A 26094-nucleotide genomic window follows, 5' to 3' on the forward strand; every position below is an offset into this window, starting at 1 on the left:
CTTTGACCATTGTTTAACAATAACATGTCTGCAACACAAGGTCAGTTTCTTTCTTTTTTTCCCGCTTTTTCTTCCCTCTGATAAATAACTCATTATTTGTTTAAAAGCAAGCTTACTTGAAGAGGAGGCAAGTTTTTCACAGAATACTACTTATTTCTTTAAAATTACCATAAACACATTTGAGTTTGGAAGATAATAACAGTTTCAAGCCTAAATCCTTCATGCATAAAAAATAATTACAAATTCTTCTATTCGCAGTTCAGTCCCCACAAACTCCAAAGAACAAAGGGAATGGATTGTCTAGACTGCCAGGAAAAGTAAATGTGCCTCCTTTAAGAAGCACAGTTGGTTGGGGACTTGGTGCAGAAAACCAGAGAAAAAAGAAGGTATCACCTCAGAAAGCTTTACACATTAGGAAAAGAAAAACTACTTCCTTTGTGGACTTAATTTCATGCTAGACAGCTTATAGTGGATGCAGTAGAGGAGTGTCTTCTTATAAGTGATATAAACACTCTCTTCTGAAGGCAGTTAGATAAATGCAACAAATTTTGTAACATGTAAGAATAATAAGATGAACCTCTCTGACAAGGAGAGAGAGCTGGTTCAGTTGATGTCAGAGAGGGACAATGTTGGGAACCAGGCTGGAAATGAGAGGAAGCAGCAACACTTATCGCTGGTGTGTTTACAAACGTTGCCCAGTTTTGTTTCTCAGCCCAGACTGGGCTGCTTTCCTGGTGAACCCATCCAACAGAAAACAAAAGTAGGAATGGAAATTTGGGTTTCAGAGGTCTGAGCTGATCAGGACACAAGTCTCTTTGCAGAGCACCTTAAATTTATACAGGAGATAGAAGGGGACAGGAGACTAAAAAGAATAAATTAAAGAAAGCTTGCTAGAGAAAATATTCAGGAGTTAATAATGACTAGCAGTGTTCAGGCTATTGGAAGTAATTAAAAAATGAGTTAAGATACTAAAAATACATTTGTCTAACTAGACAGAATTAATTTAATTATGATTTTCTTTCCAAAGATCAGAAGGCACACTTACATATTTTACATTTGGAAAGGAATAAAAATAATTATGTATGCCATCATATTTGCATACCCAGGATGCAGTCCCACTAAAAAAATGTTGTATTTAGATGTGAGACATATACAGATGGAAATCAGGCATAAACTCAGCAGAAAGTGAAAGATGATTTTAGAGTTCAGAGATCCAAAACTGAATACTTAAAATACAGTGAAAAACTGCTGAAACATGAAAATATTGTAAAAAGTATGAGTTGAAGGTGGAAGGAAAGGGAAAGCATAAACAGAAAAGTAGTCGGGTTTATTAAGATAACTTGCACATTTAGTGACTGCAGTCCATTTTATTTCTCTTTTGTCAACCTGCCTGGGCTCAGTCTACTCGTGTCAGGATGCTGAGATGGTCTGTGTGTCCTAGGATTATCAGAGAAAGGTGGCTCCCAGAGCTGTTTCAGGGCATGAAAAAAATGTGGTTGGTTTTCCTGGCTGCAAGTTCCTATTCAATAAACCCTGCTGGACTCAAATTGGCTGTATATGCAGGTGCCATGAGAATTGGAAGCATGTGCAAAAGTAATTAAGTGATTCCTTGGTGAGTGGCCTCAGATACAGCCATGCTTCTTATATCTGCCTGTTCTGAACAATAAATGGCTCTGTACATGCTGCACAGAGCTGAGTTTCAGACAGGTTGGTAGGCTAGACATGTTGCCATGTGAAAACAAAAAGCTAGCTGAGGTATGTTTTGGATCTGAAATAATAGGACATTAAACAGCTGGGTTGCTGAGGAAAGAAGTATGCAGAGCTGCAAGGTTGCTTAGGGCCAGTTATGAGTGAAAGCTAATGAGGCTTGCTGGACCCACGCTCAGTACCTCAGGGGCAGTGAGTGTGTCTCTCTACTGTGCTCACCACTATGTACATGACCAGAATTTTCAAGTGTCTGAAGTAATTTGAATCTGTCCTGTTTTCAGAAAGCACAGATTTGACTGTTGTTTTATATATCCTTCTCTTTATTCTCCAGGTCCAGGGGTGAAATGTCCAGTACCTGCCAAACATCCCAGATGCTTTAGCATAAATGGAGCACAACTCTTACAAGGAGCAGCTGAGGGAGCTAGGATTGTTTAGTCTAGACAAAAGGAGGCTGAGGAGGGACTTTATTACTCACTATAACTACCTGACAGGAGCTGTAGACAGGTGTGGTTTGGTCTTTTCTCCCAAGTAACAAGTGATAGAAAAGGTCAAAGAATCCCTGACTTAATTAGGTTAGAAAAGACATCTAAGATTATCAAGTTGAACTTTTGACCGATCATCACCATGTCAACTAGACCATGACACCAAGTGCCATGTCCAGTCTTTTCTTAAACATCTACAGGACAGTGACTGCACCGCTTTCCTGGGCAGTCCATTCCAATGTCTAATCACCCTTACTGTGAAGAAATTCTTTCTAATATCCAACCTAAAAGTTCCCTAGTGCAGCAAAAGACTATGTCATCTCATCCATTGCTATCTGCCTGTGAGAAGACTCTGACCTGCACCTGACTACAGCCTCCTTTGAGGTAGTTGTAGAGAGTGATAAGGTCACTCCTGATTCCCCTCTTCTCCAGCCTAAATATTCCCAGTTCCCTCAGCTGTTCCTCCCAGGACTTGTGCTTCAGACCCTTCACCATCCTCGTTGCCTTTCTTTGGACCCACTCCAGCACCTCTATATCCTTCATAAACTGAGGGATACAGAACTGGAGTCAGTGTGGCCTCACCAGTGACAGTACAGGGGGAAGAATCAGGGTGCCATTGGCTTTCTTGGACACCTGGTCACAGTGTTGACTCATGTTTAGCCAGATGTTGATGACCATCCCCAGGTCCTTTTTTGCTGGACTATTTTCCAGCTGCTCTATCCCCAGCTGCAGTGCTGCCTGTGACTCAAGTGTAGAACCCAGCACTTGATCTTATTGAACCTCATGCCACTGGCCTCAGTTTTTTGATCCAGCCTGTCCAGATTACTCTGCAGAGTCTTTCTGCCCTCCAACAGAACAACACTCCCACCCAGGTTGGTGTCATTCACAAATTTAATGAGGGTAGACTTGATCTCTTCACCCAGATCATCAATAAAGCTATTGAATAGGACCAGGCCCATTACTGAGCCCTGGGGGACACCACTAGTGACCACCTGTCAACTGGATGCAGCACTGTTCAAAGCCACTCCCTGACCCCGGCCATCCAGACAGTTCTTAAGCTAGCAAAGAGTGTGCATGTCCAAGCCATGTGGTGCCAGCTTCTGCAAGAGCACGCTGTGGGAGACAGTGTCAAAGACTGCTGAAGTCCAAGTAGACTACAGTCACAGCCTTCCCCTCATCCAGCAGGTGGGTCATGTGGTCATAAATGAAGATCAGGTTGGTCAGGCAAGGACCTACATTTCCCAAATCCCTGCTGGCTGGGCCTGATCTCCTAATTGTCCTGTACAGGCTGAGTGATGGCACTAGATGATCTACTCCATAACCTTCCCCAGCACCAAGGTCAGGCTGACAAGCCTGTAGTTTCCTGGATCCTCCTTCCAGCCCTTCTTTTGGATGGGCATCACATTGGCCAACCTCCAGTCATCTGAAAACTCCCTGGTTAGCCAGGACTGATGATAAATGATGGAGACCCACTTAGTGAGCATTTCCACCAGCTCCCTCAGTGCCCTAGTTTGAACCCCATCTAGTCTCATAGACCTGTGATCATCTAAGTGTCTCAGCAGGTCACTACCTCCTCCAGGAGTACAGGGCATCTCTTATGCTCCCCATCTCTGTCCACCTACTCAGGGGGCCTGTTGTCCTGAGCATCCCTTGTCTTACTGTTGAAGACTGAGGCAAAAGTGACAGTAAGAACCTCAGGCTGTTCCTTGTCTTTGGTGACTATATTTCCCTCCATGTACTATAAAGAATGGAGGTTTTGCCTGAACTGCCTTTTGTTTTTAATGTATTTATAAAAGCACTTTTTATTATCCTTTGCAGAAATGGTCAGATTAAGTTCTAACTGAGCTTTTTCCCCTATGATTTTCTTGCTACATGATCTTAATACTCCTTAAGCACTTCCTGAACTGCCTGTCCCATTTTCCAAAAATGATCCAACTTCCTTTTTTCCGTGAGTTCCTCCAAAATCTCCATGCTCAGCCAGGCCAATCATCTTCCCTGACAGCTTGTCTTTTTGGATGTAGGGAAGTCTGCTTTTGTGCCTTTAAGAATTCTTTCTTAAATTATGTCCAGCCTTCCTGGGTGTTTTGTTTTTGAGGGCTGCTTACCAAGGTACTCTCTGAAGCAATGTCCAGTGTAGAGATATTGTTGATGGCCCACCTCAATTCACTAAGTACTGAAAACTATAATATCATGGTCACTGCGCCCAAGACAGATCCTGACCACCACATCTCTCACCAGACCTTCTCTTGTTTGTAAACATGAGGTCTAGGTCTGGCAGGGCACCACCCCAGTAGGATCACTTACCATCTGCAACAGGAGTTGTCTTCCACACACTCCTGGAACTTCCTAGAGTGCCTCATCTCCATGTGTTGTGTTTCCAGCAGGTTAAAATCTCCCACAACTGAGATGAAATGGCTTCAAGTTCCACCAGGAAATTTAGATTGGGTATTTTGAAAACATCATTCGCTGAAAGATTGGTCTGCATTGGAACACTCTGTCCAGGGAAGTGGTGGAGTCACCATCCTTTGAAGCATTTAAAAAACATGTAGATGTGGTGCTAGGAGACATAGTGTAGTGGTGGACCTGACAATGTTAGGTTGATGGTTGGACTTGATGATCTTGGACATCCTTTCCAAACTAAACGATTCTATGATTCTAAATGCACATATTTTGACAATTTCTGCAAGTGCAAGCCATCCCCACAGGCATCACAATGAATGTAAAAGTGAAAACCAAAATATGTTAATATTTATAAGTGTATTTTATTATAAGTTAGAAAATAATATTTCAGGTTTTCACTGAATTTTGCTTTAAGTGACAGTTAATTCTGCCCACAGAGGTTCTGCTTGTGCTCAATATTTCTAGAGTTAGATTTGTGGGCATAAAGCAACCGATCACCTGCAAACTGGTCTAGGCTTAATCTCTAAGTAAATATCATTATTATTTAAACAGTTACAAACAGATTTTAAATATTAAACTTTTTTTTGGTAATTAAAAACCTACGGAACTTGTCCCTAAGTTTCAAAGCCCTCAAATTATTTTGTAGAATGAAAATCTGTGAATAATTAAATTACAGTAGTTGCTGTATTTTTCAGCATAGGGAAATGCAATTGATAGTATCCTTGTGATAGAGTTTGTTTTAGGTTAAAAAAAATCCATTGTGGTAAATATAGCAAATTATCATGTCCTGGGATCAGGACACTGTGTCCCCCACATGATAATGTCACTCTACATTGTCATGTGAGGGACACAGTATGCCTCCCTGTCTCCACACAGCAAATGCAGCTGCACTACCATGGTAATATGCTGAATAGAAACTGAAATGTTTAACTGGGATTATTACCACCAGGTGGCTCATGATCAGATGAAACAAGCCTCCTGATCAAGTGAAGAAAATACAGATAGTTTGAAATAATTTGAACTTGTGTTCCTCACTCCATGATGCACATAAAAAAATGCACTTAACTTGTTAAAATACTGCTTAAGGAAGATATTAAAATGGTACTTTTGCATGGTGTGGACATTGTACTGGCAGATGGCATCCAATCTCTGAAGTCCTGAGTGAGGTCCTGACACTGCCAAATGTAACTCAGAGCTTTGCTGTGGACACACTGTGTGAGCAGACCCCACTGAGAGATGGGATTTTGTATATTCAATAATTTTTAGATAAGGGTTATGTTTTTCCTGAAAGTCTAATCAGATGTCTCTCTCCTCACTATTAGGCACACTGTGTCAGCTGCACTTCAGTTGCTCCTGTCAGGGAATGTGACACGATCTTCTACCCTGTAAGTGCTCTTTTTCCCATTCAACACAAATAAAACAAGGTTGACTCAAACACTGCTAACAGAGTTTTGCACTGAAAAACTAAAGGCACTCAATTAAAACACTTTTCTGCAAGTAGCTATAGCATTCAACTGCTTTTGCTCTATTTGCTGAAGCACATTCATTAATGCCAACTAGAATACAGAACTCCCCTTAAAAGAAAGAGTGTACTATTCACTGTTTTTCTAGGGAAAATAGAACCTAGGGAAACTATTTTCTAAGGAAACTGTGTGACACAATTTGTGAAAAAGAAAGAAGTCAGATTACAGTGAACATGAATGATAGTAAATATTGCTGGATTGCTTGAGCATCATAAAATTTGTATTTTTTTACTGTACTCAAGAGTTAGGATTTCTATATTTCCTGAGGAACTAAAACCAGAAGTGGGTTGATGACTTTTTTTCTGTAATTTCTTCCCTTCCATTATAGTTGAAGTATATTTAATTTTTGAGAGATTTCAGAGTATTTTATAAAATGCCCTTGCTTAATTGTTCTCTGCTAAGAAAAGATGATGGTATTATTCATATTATGAACTTGATCAGAGTTTTATAAACAGTGTTTCTATTTACAGTAAATTAAATATATAATAAAATATTAAATGTTCTTTTAACAGCTTATCATTAGACCAGAGCAACCTGCATATTGAGACAAACATTGCACACTTTATTCTTGTTTGAGACTTCTGTGTGACTCAACCTTTCACTTTCCATTCACCTTCAATCATATAAGACTTTGTAATTACACTGAATTGACTTTCATTCCTATCTATTCAGAGTAAAACCTATCATCATGAGTTCAAGGAATACCAGTATTACTTTTCATACATGATAAGACATTTCTATTGTGAAAAATTATGAAGCCTTGATCTGAATTATAGAGAATTTTGAACTGATATTTTATAAAACAGAATCTGAATAGAAAAGCCAAACAGACAGTTTTGCAAATGAACATAAGTATTCTGGCTAAAACTTACCTCATCTCTAAAAATCACATTTTATTTAATGCATAAAAGGTGTTCAGATAGAGATACTGTGATTAAAAAAAGTAATAGAGTAACAAAAGGCAGGGATTTGTCTTCATCACGAATGCCTGTCACAGTATTTGGAAAGAGATCAAGGGGTTCATTGTGCTATTGCACCTCAACTTTTCAGATAAGCAAAAAGTGTTAAGGAGAGGTATAGTAACAAGAATAGGAAGTTTATGACTTTCTCTTTAGAAATATTTTTCTTCTTTCGATCAAACATATCTTATATAGCATGAACAACAGAAAAAAAAACTGGTTTTGCCATTTAGTCTTTAAATTACAAGATCATGTGAGAAATATGGAAAAACTGTGCCTACCTGAGCAAACGGTGTCACAATCAAGTCATCTCCATGTCTGAAAAAATGAGCAGAGTTGTAAGTTAGGTATTAGCAAAAATTTATGTTGCTGCTTCAACAGAAAGAAATCAGCTTTTACAATGCACTGCAGGTAATTCCAGTTTTATTCTTCTGCAATTACACTATACTGTTGCTTTACACTTTCTATGAAAAGTATCAGCTTAGTTATTGCCCAGCTGCCTGGCATGTCTATGAGAGGGTTGATGGACCAGCCAGTTTCTGCACTGCAGGTTGGGCAGGTGACTGACCACCCAGGACTATCTTCAGAGATTTCTTCCCAAAGGATGGAGGTGAAAGTTCCAAAAACTACTCCATTAAGGGTTTACCAGCTGTTTTGTGAGCACTGGATGGGTGAGGAACTGCAGATGGCTGGGCAGTGTGTTGCAGACGAATAAAAACCTAGTAAAACTTTCAAATTGATTCAGACTTCTGTAGATATAGAGGGTGTGACCAAGTGTGTGATGTTGCTGTGGCAACCTCACCTACACCAAGGGTGACGTCTGGGCAAAGTGCCAGAATGACGCACTGTAGGGAAAAAGGGAGAAAACGAGTTCCTTCTCTTCACACTGAAACTTGCCACTTGAAATAATTTCAAAAAGATATAATCTTCTAAATACAAGTAGACTGAAGGGCTTGAAAGTAGCATCGGCATCATTGAGGATATACAGTCAAAACATGGGGACAGAGAAAACTTGGAGTTTTCAGTTCTCATGTCTGGTAATTGGCAGCAGACAAGGTAAAATTATATTTTTCAAAAACTAATATGACTCTATTTTTAATTTTCATGTACTTTCCAGTGGTGAATTTATCATGATGAATTACAAGTTGCAGCTTCTAGCATAAACTACTATTACTTCAGTGCTATTTTAATAATTTTTCAATTTAAGCATAAAATATGAGTATTTTAACAATGGATTTCAAGTCCTTGAAAATCTAATTAGAAAAAGGGTAATAAACAGAGAAATATGATTTGTGTTTGAGAGGCTATGACATTCTTATAATTTATATACTGTCCACAAGGCAGCAATTGTTTGCAAGTATGGAAAAAAACTCATTAAAAAAAACCAAAAACCAGAATGTACAATCTCTACCACTGTAGAATCAGTCTATAGGGACAAAACAAAACTTCTCACAATCAAAAATTATCAGATGGAGCGTTTGTAATAGAGGAATGGATTTTTACAGACCCTGCGGAAGAGTCTGCACTTTTAACACAGTCTTTGCAGAAGTGGTTAGAATAGTGTGTTGCTTCTGGTGAAACCACAGCCCCAGACCAGCTAGATAGTGTGTAAGCCCAAACCAAAAGAAACATGTCACCATGGGAGGAATGTTCAGAGGCTTTAACTGCTCAATGAAGCCAAATCCAATTGGGTATTATAGACAACATGAATCAGCCCAGGGCATTAACAGGGGAGTTAACGGGCATTGAGTCATGAAAACATCATCAAATAACCTAAACTATCATTTTAGATTAGGATTCCTTAATGAATTACACAAACTTTTTAACAGAATATAAGCCGAATTCCTCTTTTCTTTTTCTGTCCTGTTCTCCACTGAAACAGTGGCAATGTGACTACACTGCCTTGTTTCCAGAAAAATTATGCTCCTTGACTTCAACTTCTGTAAAATGGCACTGTCTGATGTGTGACAGCTGGCTTACCTGTTTCTCAGTAAAGTCCGATAATTTCTTGCCTCTTACAACGAATATTTTTACTGTTTGCTTATAGCTACTCAATTTTCACTTCTGTTTTGACACTTAAAAGAAGCACAACTCAAAGCAAAAACCCATTTTTTACTGATCTAGTCTATTTCCCACAACTGGAAATTATGAAGGGGTAGAATCCTGAAGACGAAAAAGCTTACAGGTAACAGCAGCACTAGACAAATAACAAAAATATTAAATGTTTTCTACCTGTAAATAAGACAGATAAGGTAGAGGTAGTTCTTTTTAGCATTTGTCAGTGGCAAACACTCTGAATGGCTAATATATGACATGAATGCACAAACTATTCATTGGTGCTTCAAAGTCCTGGGCAATTGCTACAACAGTTATTAACTGTCAAAGTACAAATTGGCAAAAAAACATGAAAATAAGATTGTCCTCCTTCTCAAAGTCTCTTCTGGACTGCTTATTCGAGGTGGCACTTGCTCTCCTTCCCATTCAGTGCCCCTATTTGTCAACCCTTCAATTCTGAGACACTTATAAATGGCAATAAGTACATTTTACTAGGCTTTCTGCCCTGTAGGGTTTTTTTTTTATTTTATATAAAATAGCATGATCCCACTTATCTCATTTTTAAACTTCATTCTACTTGAGTACTTTCTGGATTGCATTTCTTTGGAGAACACTGATATCATAAGTTATCTTCTTATTTTTTAGAAGAGGCATTATTAAGTAATAATTTAATGTACTGAAATTAAGCCAGGATTTAATTTTCACTTTTAGAATGTCCCTTGTGTCAAAAGCACAATTGCAGAAATTGTCATTATCTTAGTGAAAGCGTGATACTGAAATTAGAGTTATCCACAGCTTTCGCCATAGTTTACCACGCACCAGACCCACTTGAACAGAAATGCAATTTTATGATGTGGTGAGTAATTTTTAATCCACATTGGGTCACAAAATATGGACAAAGGGAGTCTTCAAAAATGGAACAGAAATGTCTAAAGCAGCTGTCTAAAGGAGCAAGATTATATGAATCAAAATGCCATTGATCCACACTGTACTGCAGTGTAGTAAGCAGTACAATGTAAGATTGTCCTCATACAGATGATATGAAGGTGACAGATGATTCTTTCTAGATGCTGGACATGATAGTGCCACATATCTATATACAGAAGCAGCAAGGCAGAGTGCAAATCCTACAATATGTCAAAAGCTTCTATATATAGATAGAGGTGTTAGCCTTTCAGATTAGAAGAAATTGTTCACATCAGTGTCAATCTCTGTTAACCAGAACACCTGGCATACTTGTTCATATCTTCATTTTTCAAAGGAAAGACAGGTTTGAAAGCAGAATAGTTTTCACATAGACCCAAAAGAGTCACCAAAGAACACTGCTAGAGTACACAACAGTCCACATGAGATGAATCGGTGTTACATAAAACACAGACCAAATTTCCATTAGCAGATCAAAGATTCTATACCACATTGCAAGTTATTTGACAAACTAAAGTAATGAAGCCCAGCCTTCTGCAAATTTTCTGTCTTTTGCTTCCTAATATTTCCTATATGACATGAACTCACCTCATATAACCTATGCTGGCCCTCACCCTGGAGAAGACATGAAAGTGCTGTACTGTTGAAGTGAGTTGAGCATGAGTGTTGCCAAATAAGTACAAAAATTCTGTTTCCTTTCCTCAAGACTGGCACCAATTTGTCTCTTCTATCCCAATTACAGAACACTAATTAACTTTGCCCTCAATAATAAGGAACTTAGAGTTGCATGTATGGACAGAGAGAGAAACAGGCAGGAAGATTAACACAGGGATAGACAGGGTGACTGCAAAATCTTTATTTCATAATTCAGCTGGTATAATTTCATGTAACATCTAGCAAGAGCAGTAACTAGGGAGATATACTGCAGACCTGTCAGGATACAGCTAAAAAAGAGAGGGTGTTTTTTAATATGGTCAGAAATAACTGAAGACACCCATGAAGAAGTGAGTACCAGACTCTAGAGACCACTAGGAGTGTGAGTCTGCACTTGACAGTCTGGAGCTTCAGGGGGAAGGTTTGCCTTAGTAAAGGATGCAGTAAACACACATTAAGATCTTCAACATGCATATAAAGAATATCAATTGAGTGATCCTGAGGACACATACTGAAGTTGGGAGATACAAACAGGATAAATAAGAGCTCTGTCTTGTTTAAATAGTGGTGGACAATTGTAAAACACATATTTACACCAGTTTGACACATAAACTTCTCTATAAGTCAAAACAAAATTCCTGATTAATCTTGATACAATTTTTATAGCATAAATTATAATACAGGTAGAAAGAATCTTGATGCTTTGTGCCACTTTAAGAATGATCTTACTGGTTTGCTACACTCCTTCATTTAAATCAAAAACTCATTTCTCTACCCAGGATAAATACTGGCTGAGGATGCCAGTCAGGGTTTAAATCCAACTGTCATACTCTGTGTTGGATTCTCTGGCTATAGAATTGGGACATAGCCTATTTGAAAGAATATAGATAGCTGCCAACGGAGTTTGAAAATCCCAAGGGGACAGTGGCTGTCTGGAATCCTCAAAATATGACCCACTCTAAGAATTAGGACTTTTGTCACATTGTCACAAGAATTTACTGCATTTTTACAGAATTGTATTTGTTTTGTTTTGGTTTGTTTTGGTTTGGTTTTTTAATGAAAGAACATAGAAAACAGGAAAGCATGAGAAAATTCATTCTGTCTATATACAGTATACTAAATAAGAAAGAGGATGAACATGAAAGTAGTCTTCTGTTTGAATCAGAAAATATATTGCAGTCAGTGTTCTGAACATAGACATCTATTTGGATTGAACACGACATCTACTCATTCCTGAGTAGACTGATTAAGACTTATTGTCCAATGGTGTGCTCTAAATGCAGCTTACTTGAGACACTTGTGTTTTGTTTGCATTTATACTGGAGCACAAATATACCATGTGGAAAACCCCAAATGAAGGACAGACAGTAACGTAATAGTGGACCCTAACTGCTAGGATTTTTTTTTCTGCTCCTATAGGTGCAGTCAAATACACACAAAAAAACCCACATGAACTAGGTATGTTGAAATATTCACATTGCTCAGATTCAGATTTTAGCAGCAATGAAAGCTGATTCTGGATTGCACCCTCACAGAGCAGTGGAAGCATCATGTAACGAAACTAGTCATCAGAAACTGTGCTTTAAGGACAGTGAGCAGGAGGGGTGCATGCATGCTTCATGCAGCTTGAGTTTTGTCATCATCCGCATTTGAAGAATCCAAATGGGCTGGTTCGTGATACTGATTTTGGGTAATCAGAAATCACAGAGCTCCAAGTAAGGTTATTCTGCAGGAATAGGGCTTAAATCATGCCATCTCATTTTTAAAGACTTCAGATACAATTTTCTAGCTTTATTATGAGATAGCCTAGGCCTGGATGCAACAGCCAAGACTAGATGGGGTAAGTGGCAGCTCTCAATGTTGTGCCCACATTATGAGGTGTGACAAAAACTGGGTTACAGTTTTTCTGAGAGACCCATGAGTTGTTAGTGAATTGCATCTTTTTGAAAGGCTAATTTGAGGAATAATCAAGAATCTAAGGTCGGGGTTAGAGACGACAACATTGTAGGAAGGCTAGGATTTAGGGATGAGAGCAAGCAAATAAAATTGTTGTTGAAACCGTGAGCTACATAGGAGGGTATTGTTTTTCCCAGACCATTTCTTTATTTCTGGGAACAAGTACTTTAAAAGATTATCACAATGAACTACTTGAAACCACTTGCTCTCTCAGACAGTATGCAGAAATTAGACCCTGATTGAAGCAGACTGTCATCAAATACTAAGTGTTCTGAAATGCCACAGTTTTCTATAACCTGGAGCAGTTATGGACTCCTGACACTTCTGTCTAATTCAATAATCCAGCTTGCACTAATTAGTAAAAAGTATTACTCTAATATTGAATATTAGAAGTTTAGTATACTTAATTGAGCTTAACCAGATGGAAAAGGATTGGCTCAGCAAAGCCACAGTCCCTGAGAAGTCCATTATCCCAGCCAAAAGAAATCTCACTAGCAAGAACTTCAGATACAAGTGTTTCCAAAGACCTCAATTAACTTCATGGAGAGCAGAAATCAAGGAACTCTACTGTGTGGATGAAGAAAGCAATAGTTGACTGCCTTATAATCAGAGATCTAAAAGATAACTCAAAACAAATGTGGATTATTACATATGCCTAGTACACAGCAGGATATGCTATGTACTAATATACCTGCAGCTTTCTAGATACAGTTATATTTTATACAAGAATGTAATTTAATTTTTCATGTCATCTTTTTAGCATCTCACTTCCTGAAAATACACTTTATTAGGTTTGAAAAGCCTTTGCATACTTGGAATCTGCTCCATTGAAGTAATCAGTCTCGGGTTACCCAAATTGCAGTCTTCAAGTTGAACTGTGTTAGCACCTAAAGTGAGAAGATCTCTCAAGAATTGGAAAGACAAAATGATCTTTTCCATTACCAGCAAAGTAACTGGAAAGGAATAGTGTTACCAATTCTAAATCAGTATTTTGAGGTTTAATATAGGGACTACCAGAATGTATTATCTGGTTATTTGTGCACCTTTTGTGCATCAAGAGCATTCTTTCACACTGCCTGTGCTTTTGAGCAGTCTAGAAAAAAGTGATTTTGCTGGGTGACAAAGGCAACTCAGTCTATGTGACTTCAAATCCAGAAGCTTCACTCGGGAATCCTGGATGAGCTGGAATCACAATTTGCTATCTAACTCAAATAATAGGAAGTATTACTAATTTTTCCCAATCTATGTAACATGCTGCAGGAACACTGCTAGGCTTCTTCCATTTCCCATGAAAGTCTCCTAATACCTTTGGAAGAGTTTGAGGACCATCAAGACCTCTGATGTCAGACCCATCTACTTTGCTTAGGAAGTTTAAACCTTTTGCAAAGAGACTGCACTCACATATCTGATTTATGTAATCTGCCTGAGGAAATCAGATTCGTGATGATACAGTGGGCCATCACAGAAGAGCGCTAAAATGATGTGCAAGATACAGAAACATAGCTTAAGAAATATCTGTATCTTATTGCCCCAGGCAGCCACCAAGCTTCAATGTTTTAATCCTATCATAATATAGCAGGTCATTTAGATTATAGAAGAATGGTGGACAACTCTGAGCAGCTAGTCTCTGTTAAATCCTGAAGAGAAACAGAGCATGTGCTTTACCAGAATGTTTCACTGGCGTGGGTGGTTTTCCCACTGAAATCAAAAGGTAGTCTGGTTGGGTGTTGCTGAAGCAATGGCAAGGGAAAAGAAGCAACTACAGTGTGGGACTGTGGTTTGTGTGTTGAAGGAGGCACTGGATTAAGTTAGAGGATGTAGTACTATGAATCAGAAAAATTCTGAACTCATTCAGAAGTGCCCAGACCAGCAGTGCTAATTTTGGACTGTTCATACAACCAAAATCATCATTTAGGTATAAGCAAGACTGAAAAAAAGCCTGGAGACTGTTGTAATGGAGCAGAAACACCAGCTAAGAGTTGGGTTTGGTACCATGTTTTTAATAACATGCCGCCTTTGACTGAAGAACAGGCATCAGTAACTAAAGAGTAGTTTTGATTTCTGCTCAAGTTAGGGAAAATTAGTGAGTGATGTACATACATGACTGGAAGCAATCAAGTTAGTCCACTTAATGAGTTACTATTAATCAGTTTTGATTACATTAACTGCCACATATAAACTCTTAATTTGTTGCAAATAAAAGTCAAATATGTTACTCTGAACTGCTTTTAAGCATCAGGCATTTGGTTGCTTGCTTATGTGGCAATCATTTGCATGATGGCTTGCATAGTATGCGTTACCAGCAGCTATACAAGGCACTTTCCCAGCCTGAGTGACCTTTCTATCAGCTAGCCACAGAAAGATATTCTGAACTTCAAGGTTTAGAAAAAAATGGTTCCCTAACTAAATTCAAATGTCCTCAAATGGTTGAATATAAAACAAAACAAGAAGGTGTCCAGAAAAACAAGGCAGAAACATCAGAACTTCAGGGCGTCCATATTCAGGGAACGAACTCTACAGCTAAGGCAGCATTAGTGCCATTGAAAGAATACATAGCACTCTTTGTGCCTTGAGGGGGAAATTATAACTAATGTTCTTCTGGGTTGTGAAATAAATTTGACCTGTGCATGTAGGTGGTCACTGAGCTTGAAAAATAGTCTAAGAAGAGTCCCCCAAATACATTAAAGTCCCTTTTTATGAAGTTTCCTTTCTCCACACTGCTCCCATCCTTAAGTATTGCAGGCACACGAAACATGCACATCTTCCCTCACCTACACTGCAGATCGGGGTGCAAGCTGAGAGCATAATGGTATTGTGATGGAGCTGAAATATCAGCTAAAACCTGGTGTTGGTACTATGTTTTTAATAACATTCCACCTTTGACAGACGAGATCTAGGAATTCAGTCTGCTTCGTTTAGCACAACAGCAGTAACCTGTAATTTTCCTTTAAACACCCGTTATTTCCGGGGGAGGGGAGGGGCAAACCTAAGAGATTAAAAGTGTTTAAAAGGGAAGTGGCAAATTTCACAACTGAGAGTTATGTTTGGAAAAATTATAAGATTTTAGCATTTGGACATAAAACCAATGATAATTCTATATTGTCTGACTGTAAACAAATTACGTTTGCATTTCAACAACAAAAATTCTTTCCTGAATTAAAAAGCAGATGAAAGCAAGTAGCCTTTTCTACGCTAAATTACTTTCTTTTTGTTTTACAACATACCTGATTTCCTGTCCAACAAATGAAGTTAACAAAAGTTTATTATTTAATTTTAAGCAATCTGGATTCTAAGTTTTCTTTGTTTTGAATTCTCTTTGTAAAGTGTGCCAAACAACTGGAAAAGACACAATCAAATATGTTTTCAAAATTCTTTCTGTTTGGAACTGAAAAAAAGATTACAAATTACTTCTATTAATTTAGACTGCAACCTAGATCTTAATTTAAGGATCTTAAGAACAAGAAGAAAAATTGAATGAAGCAATATAACTGCCAGGTTTTCTGAACTACACATGGAGAATGCATTAGGATTTTTTTTTTAAGTAGGTTGGATCTTGAAGTTTAATTGGTTTTTTGTTCAGCCAGTAATATCCATGATATAGTAATATCAGAGTAACTGCATGTCTTGTCTGCTGGCCCAGAGTCCTAACCAGTACCTTTCAGAAAAAATGTGGCTTTTCTTCATAACTTCAGATTGATACTCATAGGATTTTATTAAAATCAGGCCTTCCTGACTTAGAGACAGAAGAATAAGCTGTATCACTTGTGCTTTGCCTTCCTGTTCTGAATGAGAAAGTATGTCCTCTGTGATTGTAGTTATAGGGAAAACGTCCTTGAGTAAATTGATCCTCTTGATATTTCTTTTATCACAGACAGCAGCAGAGGGATGCTACTATCAGCAGAAATTACTATCAGAATAGTAGTAGGTTGTCCAGTTCAGGGAATGGATGTGCTAGAGGCCATTCAGCAGATCAGCTGTCCAATGACCCAGTAGCTCCCCATAGTCAGTGTTCCTTGATTGGGTTCTGCTCCTTTAAAATATGAAAGCAACTTTTAATAAAAATTAGCAAATTCTATGTAATAATACCACTTAGATCTTATAGTGATAAGCTGATCAAGGAAACAGTGCAGAGCTTCTCTAAAAAAGCCGTAAAACTCCCCACACCAGTTACTGTTGTACTCAGTGAAGGTCAGTTGTCCATGTCCCGACGAGACCAGGATGTTGCATATGAGCTGTGCTGTATAACCTTTTGGAAATGGGAGAAGAATAGACTTAAGGGAGGTAGACTCAGAGGATATATTGGAGCTCAGGCACGCTTGACTGCTGAGAGTGTCTTGGTGCTCTGGTCTAGTCTGTTACCCTCTGTTCTGCTTCTTGAGGATCACAGGGGGATTATACAATTTCCTCCCACTAGAGTGACAGTAAAACATAGACTGTGATGCAGCTAGTGGGACGGTTTATTGGCTTTTTTCCCCTAGGAATCCATTTCTTAACCTGGCTCGAGACCTGGATTTTACTAACGTGGAAATTCTCTACTAATTTGATCTTCTGCTTCATTAACCAGGGCTGTGAACCCTTAGCAAGAAAGGCATAAAAACTGTTATCACTTTGGTCTCTGCCTGCATTTTCAACTTCTGGGCAGTCACAACAGTTCAAGCAGGTCACTATTAAGTAATCAGGCCACCTAGGCAAGACATCCACGAAGTTATCTGCTTCCCTAATGTCTCCAAATTCTTCCACTAGAACACTGCTCATCTTTGAGATAGTTTCTGTTCCCTTTTTCCTCTGTGTTGCAACAATGTTGTTGGGGATGTTTTTTTTTTCTTTTCTATCCTTTATTTCTCCCCTGTCATTCATCATCGATTCTGTCCTATTGGCTCATTACCCCTCACTGCCTTGCTCAGTTACTTCTCTTGCACATTCTTATCTCTCTGCTGAAAATCCCATAACAAGTCTTCACAACACATCTGTGCTCTTCTGCCCTGGACCTTGCATTTTCCTGTCTAGACCACCTGCATCTCCAGTTCACAGCCTTGAACAGCTTTTTCTAATCTCTTCATACCATCTCTATGTCTGGTTTTTATTCTTCTCAAGGACCATGCTATTTCTTCCAACGGATAACTGAAAGACTTATTACTGACTCCCATTCCATTTTATTTTATTTTCCTTTGTTATATATAGCTGCTTTTTCTGCCTCTCTAACTGCACCCACATTTGTCCCACTAACCTTCTCTCATTGAAGCAGCCTTGGATTTGTCCTGTCTTTTATCCCTTTCCATAGCTAAACCGGGCCCTTACTTTAAAATGTACTTTATTCTCTCTGATTAAAAAACAAAACAAAACAAAACAAAACACAACTTTCCCTCTTCCTTCTCTACCCTTGTTTCTGTTACTTTTCATCTCAACTCCCTGAATGAAACTCCTTTTGTGAGGTTTACTACTTTGGGCATAATGACTCACTGTGTACTTTCTTCTGGGGATAGTATCTGATTGTATTAGTCATCTTATGCTTTCACTTTAAACTGTTGTAGAGCCCATCTTTTCATTTTAGGTTTGCAATCAACTGAGCACAAGTGTGTTCTCTTCCTTGGCTGAAACTCTGCACATAATTAATAATGACAGAATGATGAATTCAGCACTTTAGCACTGCCATCCACTGGCTGTCTTATCATGACATTCCATACTTGACTAAAATCTTGAGTTTTGTTTTTATTGCTACTGATTGGAATGTATTACTGTAAGCAGACTGTTTGATAGCAATGGAAATAGCAGAATTCTTTATGTTCTGTTCCTTTTGAATATAAAATACACGCCTTTGCATTCTCTTTCTCTTTGCAATGTGAAATATTGAGGCTGGTAGCTCAAGTAACGGAGAATTAGGAGATCCAGAATAAACTATTATATACAATTAATCCACTTACATTACCTGAGTGATGTATATATTTTTTGACATACTTTGCTCATTCTTAAAAAAACAAACAAACAAAAAAAACCAACAAAAAACAACAATACTTAAGCATGTAAGCCGCAAAAGGGAAATAAGTTGATTCAGGAGTAATCTAAATTTGTGTGATACTTCCCCTGACAACTCTTCCATCCCCCACCTCATTTAGCAATGCCCTGAACCAGAGTTATTTCTCAATATTAATAGTTTTTAGTGGGTTTTTTTCCATGAGCGCATCTAATTACTCATTGAATCCATGTATAAAGACCTTTGTGATTTATATTTCTTTCCCTCTCTGTTTCATCTTTTTAAACTTTCCTGTCTTTCATTGCTTGATTTTCTTTCACTTAATTTCTGTGGTACAACTAAGCTTATTATAATTAGGCTTTCTGTTATGTGATTAATATTCCATGGTTAAAACAACTTGTCTTTTACCTTTTGTAATGTGGTCCCATACTAAAAAGTGGCAAGTGTATTTACCTTCTTTATACAACAACTCATCTGAGACAAGAGACTGAAAATCTATCAAGATGCGAGGTCCAAAACATTTTATATTTAAATGTGTTTTAAGAAAGTTTTGAAAGGAATAGACAGGGGGGAAAAAAAAGGAAAAAATGTGCTTGATGTTTCACTAATTCAATTGTTTATCCAATTTACTTCCATGTGCTGAAATATTACCCAAAATTCTAGGAAATGAAGTGGATTATGAGTTCAAGGAGGGAGCACTAATTGAATTCTTCACTGAAATGACTCATCTAAGCAACGCAATGACCTGGACTGCCCTCTTGAATGTAAAAATCTTTACAAATGGTATCCTGACACAAGTGCCATACTAAATGCTTGACTCTTTTCCATCTGAAAGAAAGGTTATCTGTCAAAGGAGGATTTGCCGGAAGGGGGATGTTATTATTTCCAAGAAAAAACATTTTTCTGTATAACAAAGCAAGATGAATTGATCTTGTTCTTACCCACTTTGTCGAAACCACAATTGGTCACACCGGGCACAAAGCTTACTGAGTAAGCTACAGGGCTTAACTGAGACACATACCTTGCATTAACCCTGTGTAAAGGCAGGATTTTTTCTTACTTTGCCACTGTACATAGAAAAAGAGCTATAATTAAACGAACTAAAAGCAGTTCTAAAAATTGTATCTAACCTGAAAATAGGAGTGTTCATCTATAATGACTGCAAGCTAAATATCATGTGTAATGTCACTCATTATTATGAAAATCTCTTTCCTTTTTCATGCCTACTCTTATTTTTTTAAACAGGATATTGATTTGGGTTTTGCCTCATTAAAAAAGAGTATTTATATTAAAGTTGGATTTTTAATGCTTTAGACTTTTCATTTGGTAAGAAATTCTTACAAGCTTGGTCCTTTATTTTAGTGATTTATATGTTTAACCAGAAAGGCAGAGAAAGAAACAAACAGTCAAACAAAAAAGAGTTAATTTCTCCTACTCAGAAGTGACTAGAAAACAGGACATTTAAATTCTTTTAGTGTCTTACAAATAAAGAGAGATTTGCAGCTGCCTTCCACTCCACATGCAACTGAAAACACTTAAAAAGTATGACTCACTAGCAGAAAACATGCACATCACAGAAGTACAGGGAGAGAGGACAGAATAACTTTCCAAAAGTCTTTTGTTAAAATTTTGCCTTTTAGCTGGAAGGGTACTTGAAATAATTTTTTTTCTCTCATGAACTTATTATTTTCTGCCAGCGACTAAACTGTTGGTTCAAATAAATGGAATCTATTTCTTAAGAACATGAAGAAGAGAAAATTGATTTTGTATTCTTTCTCTTGAAAATATATCCAGAAAATAGGAGTTCTCCTTAGTGGTTTCGTACACCAGTATTGACTGTCATTATTCTGTCAAAACTAATAGGGTGCATAACCACCTCAAGTACATCCTCATGATATCCTTACCTTCAGAAAGCTGCAGAAACAAGTACAATCTTGATTAATGAAATAAGCAAATAATTTTCCATTACATCAGTAGCATAAGTGATTACGGTCTTTGATTTTGGAAAAATCTTAAGACAGTGGACAAATTGCACACTAGAAGTATTTCTTAATGTACTTACATATCACTGGCAATGGAGGAGTTCCTGGACATGGACTTTGGAGACAAGTCATAGTCACTGTCTGACCGGTAAAGGAAAGACTCCCTACGCTGACTGTGGACAAAATTTGCCTGAAGAATTAGCCCCGATCCAGGGCTTGTCATGGGATCCAAGGGACTTCGTCCCGACGATGTACCATTGTCTACATCGAAACTGCAAAAAGAAGACAAAAATATTTATGCTACTAACAAAAATATTATGAAATTAACACTCTTCTGTCAAAACTATCATAGCTAATTGCTTCTTTATAGAAATGGGGAAATAAACACCTGGTTAGGTCCACTGCTGAGCAAAAACACAAGACACATAAGAGCGATATTTTAAAATTACTGATAAACAAAATGAACAAGTCTGAATGAAAAAAAATTGGTAGAAAAATCCCCAACACACTCTAGGAATACAGAAAGGTTTGTGCTCCTCTGCATACATAGTACCCATGAGCTCTATACTGGAGGAAACATGGTTTCATTGTTCTTTTCTTCAGTAGGTGTCTCTCTTGAGCTGGACCCTCATTATCCTGTCTCCCATTGTTATTGCGGTTGAGGGCTTTTTGTTATCAAGTACCAAATGCTGATATTTTATTGCTACCAAAATATTTCAGGAACATATTTTTTCTTATCCCAATAAACAAAGTGCTGGGATAGCATTAAGGTATATCTGTGTGCTTGGGCATTAGAGTCACTATTTTACAGTGAGATTGAACCAATTAGTTCTTTGTTCACTGCCAAGCAGAACAACTTCTGCAGCCATTTGTGTCTTTGAACTACACAGTTTAGAACCAGCACTTCTGGCGGTTATGTTTGGGATGAAAAGTGGCTTATCACTCCTAGGGAACACTATTGTCATGAGACACTGAAGGGATAGGGGAGAGAAAGAAAGAGAAGGAGAGAGTAAATGCTGTTTCACAAAGACTGTGGTATTTCCACAAAGGGCTTTTAAATTCAGTGCAAAGACCTTGAACAGGAGTTCACAGACAATTAGACACTGGCACAGGGTGGATGATGATGAGAGGATGTGCTCATGGCAACCTGTGTTGCTTGGCAGCCCAGCAACTGCATTTGGTACTATATGGAGTCATTTTGGAACTGTGAATTCCTTTTTATACTTAATGTGTTGTGGTATGTAATCTCAGAGGTCACAAATATGTGGACTAGCAAGACTAGGTCTCTAGGCTCATTTTCCATACTACTGGGGACTTAATACTGCAAAAGAATGAGGGATGAATAGAGGATCTTTCAAATGATTTTTCAAACATGGATAAGTGTTAGGACCCTAATATGTATTTGTATTAAACCCATACAAAGTTTTCCATTTGAAAACAGTGTTCATTTGAAGGACACTCACTAGTTTTCAGTCATATTTAATGACAGCAGGGAAAAGATGCAGTACAAGTCAGTTGCTGATTAGATTTCAGCTTAGCATATGTGTCACAGAAGGTACATGCTACTCTGCACTAGCTTGTTTTATCTACCATTGACTTGAGGTTTTAATTAGGTTGCCACTTCAAAGTTTTACTTAAGTGACAGCATGCCCATGGCCTGTTTTAACTTTGTTAAATTAACTAATGAAAAAACATATATTGCCTGTTTTGACAGAGTTTTACATTGTCAGATAATGGATTTGGGGTTTGTGATTTATTTCATTGTATATTTTTTCCTTTACACGTACTCCTGGAACTGCATTTTTACTGCTGCCTTCAGATTTCATTATTGATTTTGTATTCAACTTTTACTGATTGAATGTAGAAAAATATATGTAGTTGGTTGGTTTGTTTCCTTTTTCTTAAAAAAAAGTATACAGAAAATAATATTGAAAAATTTCAAGAAAGTATAATAATTTAATGATCTTTTCAATGTTGTATTCAGAACAATTCACTGTTGGTAAATCAGAACACATACACTTTTTCCAAAATTTTATTTAATTTGATTATGCTTGGATACTTTTTCTGTGTCCTCAAATGTGCTACTACTTTATCAACCTCAAAATAAATAAGCTTAAACCATGAGATATCAAATGAGAGTCCTGCCACCAGCCTGCTAGATGACCTTGGACAGTGCAAAGTTCCTCTTTGCCTTTCATTTTCCCTGTTCGTTTCATCTTCGTGATCACTCTGAGATCTTCTCACAAAAAATAATTTAAAAGGTATCAAAAAGTTCAAGATAGCATGAATGCTACAGTAAAATATCTTTTGCGGCTTATATTGCTGTAAGTTCATAACAGTATTACCATTTCTAATAGCATGACTACTATTACTCATTATTAATCAATACCTTTTGAGTTTGAATTCCCAAATATTCCAAGAGAACAAAATGATCACTATACTAATGAAGAACTTGGCTCATTGTATCCAAATGTCTTAATATTTCTATTTCTTTCCCTGATTTTTTTTTCCTTTAACCAGCTGCAAGTACAAACACACTCCTAAACAATACAGTTTTCTATTTTTGGGTTTTGGTTTTTTTTTGTTTGGTTGGTTTTTTTGTTTGATTTGGTTTGGTTTGGTTTTTTTTTTTTCTACTGAGGGCAGGAGAGTGGATAACTCCTGCAATTAGGTAAAATAGAAGATGATTGTTTACTCCTGTGCTCAATGAGACTAATTTCTGCCATGGCAGCATCATTTTAAATATATAAGCTTCTCTGAGAGCTCTAAAGCAAAAATTAAAAGTTGGTTAGAAATAAATGAAGATAAATGTAAGTCAGTCTCACAGCAGGAAATCTTTGAATAAAAAGTGACTAGTAATTGATTTCTTTAACAGTGGTCTTAAATATTCTACTCCAAAAGTATTTAAATGGGTTAGAGGAGTATATAGTTCTCTTTGCAGATTTATTTTTTTCACCCACCTTTTGTGAACATGATACAAGCATTGTATTACCTGTCTTATTTCTTCCAGTCAGAAACTCAAGGCAAGTTTCTACGAATGATTTCACTGTCAGTTTATAAAATAATGAATTCTTAAAATTTAGAAGTCTATTAGCTAGAACTACAGATTCAATACCTGGAAGAGGCCCTGTGGTTTGTACCACCAGATAAACACAAAAGACATTGCTGTTCTGAAAGGAATTTTGTCCTGTTGTACTTCATGGTGTCCACTAGATGGGTGTCAAAAGTAACGAACAGGATCCAGATCTATCAGCTGGATTTGCTTTGTACTGGTCAAAGAAAATGTCTTTTATCAAAGTATGTATTAAGAAAAAAAGGTTCAGTTCTACAGTCAAAGAGGAATGTGAATATAGCACTGTTTTTTTCAGAAACGTGTTTATAGTAAAAAGTTTCTAAAAAGCTATAGCAGTTAAGTGTTTTGTTTAGGTCTTTCTGAGACATTTGCCAACACTTTTAGATAGAAAAGCTCATAGAACTCTAATTCAAAACAAGTGTTATTACACTGAAAATCAAAGAAATTGTTTCTTTTTCTGAATCATGTCTTATTTGCAAGAAACTGTGCTGCTAATTATACTGCATCAAAAGAACAGAGTTAGAATGGGAAATTAAGACTTTTGCACCTTTTTTTTTTCCTTTCTTGCTGCATGGACTGAGAAAATTACAAGCTTAAGACACTAAATAGAATGACTCTTGCCTGGGCAGTAATTGTAGAAAGTCAGGTGTGGCTGTTTCATATTTATCTTTCCATTCCTGTTAAGTCTTAAGCCACAGCAAGAATATGCTGTGAATTAGAAAGAACAGAGTAATAGAACAACATCTTCATGGCAGTTGTTAGTAAGGAGCACAAGAACTGTTTTGCTTTCACATCATAGACAGAAAGTGGCCATTTGAAGACAGTTTTCCACCATTGCTATGCAGCCAGCTTCAGGCACTTTACACAATGCATGCAAACTGAAGCTGACTTTAGTGACAGAAGCATTTGACACAGTATACATCAGAGAATAGTATGTTCAGAGTTTTGCTACAACTCTGAAGATGCTGATGTTATGAAAATTCAAAGATAATTCAGCAACATTTGTGTTTTTATTTTGACAAAATGTTTTAGAGCATTAGTGGATATCTCTAAAGCCTGCCTTATTCTGCATTCAGTGATGACAAACATGACATGAGGTGAAATTCAGCCTTTTTTCCTTGTTTGGCCATGCATCATGTTCACACATCTTGCCCACCATCTGTCATCCAGACTCTGTACTGACATGGGGGCAAAGGTGGTTGGCTGTCTTGAGCAACTTGTAAATATTTATGGCTGATCCTCCCTGTGCTCCTAATAGGACGAGAAGCAATAACATCATAAGTAAACTTTAGGAATATTATTAGCGATTTGCTTCAGACAACAGTAGGACTCTGTGGCAAGGACAGAAAATGTTCTGAATTCTGGATCTCAGCATCCCTACCTCGTTTTTAATGACTGCACAGCTTCTTTGCACCTTAAAAGAAACCTTCTGTGGACTTCTTTTTGAGTCCTTAAAAATGCTTTCCTACTCTCTGCAAGGTTGCTAAAAGAAAAAATGGGGCGACTTGTGTTAAAACTACACCTTTTAGTTATATGAAGGATAATGGTATCATAATGACTATACACAAGGGTTTGTAATTAAAACTACAAAGAAAAGTTTGGTGTTGGTCTGCCATATTATTGAGACTTTAGCATTATTCCTAGACATTTTGTTTTGCGGTTTTTTAACCCCTTTTGTTCTGTATGGGTTTTATATTTACAGCTGTAAGCAACAGTAGAAGAGAGAAGGAAATAAATTTCATCCTAAAATGAAGAATTCACTTGACTTTTTAAGAATAAAAATTGCACTCCTGATATTTCCCTCTATGTGTCTCCCCACCTTCATCTTATTTTGGAAACTACAGGAAGGGAGAACCAAATTAATTGATCCTCTAGGGACATTTTATCTTTTAAGGCCATCTTTAAATATTACAGAGGGACAAGCAAGTTCTAGAGGAGGAAATTTTGTCTGCCATCAAAGGAGTCCATTGTCCTAGTGTCAAGCAATCTCTCCAGCCATCTGTGCTGTGACCTACATACACATCTCAATGTTCCAGTAAGTCCCATCCTGTTTTTTCACCAGGTAGCATAATCTTAACATCACACTGAGTAGATGCATTTGGCATAGCAGCTGTAATTCACAGAGATTATCATGGAAGACCTGCCTTGCAGCAACTGCCTTTGGGCAGTTAGAGTGAAAACAAGGCAATAAAACTATACAATTCTGAGTTAAAACGATGTTATTTACTGCTTGTGCCCCAGGGCAGGAGCCTACCACTAGGGGAGGCAGCACGTAGCAACTGGAGAAAGAAGAATTGGATGTTGCCTTCAAAAGCAGAATCTAAATTTAATACTTGGATTCTTTGGCATTAAAAAAAAGCTGTGGGTGGCATGTACCGTGAATGTGGAGGATTGTAGAGAAAGGTCAC

At 37.5% G+C, this 26094-nt stretch overlaps 1 protein-coding gene across 4 annotated transcripts in view; it reads right to left on the reverse strand.

Moving 5' to 3' along the window:
• Positions 1-26094, reverse strand: part of PDE4D (phosphodiesterase 4D) — a 387174-nt gene that overhangs the window by 95678 nt on the left and 265402 nt on the right. For all 4 annotated transcript variants that reach the window (XM_071580002.1, XM_071580003.1, XM_071580006.1 and 1 more), the window contains exons 2-3: positions 20694-20885; positions 7353-7389 (exon numbers count right to left, since the gene is read on the reverse strand). In XM_071580002.1, coding sequence (XP_071436103.1) covers positions 7353-7389; positions 20694-20885 — 229 coding nt within the window. The remainder of the gene's footprint in view (positions 1-7352; positions 7390-20693; positions 20886-26094) is intronic.

This window comes from Pithys albifrons, chromosome Z, assembly GCF_047495875.1.
Source record: "Pithys albifrons albifrons isolate INPA30051 chromosome Z, PitAlb_v1, whole genome shotgun sequence".
Taxonomy (NCBI): Eukaryota; Metazoa; Chordata; class Aves; order Passeriformes; family Thamnophilidae; genus Pithys; species Pithys albifrons.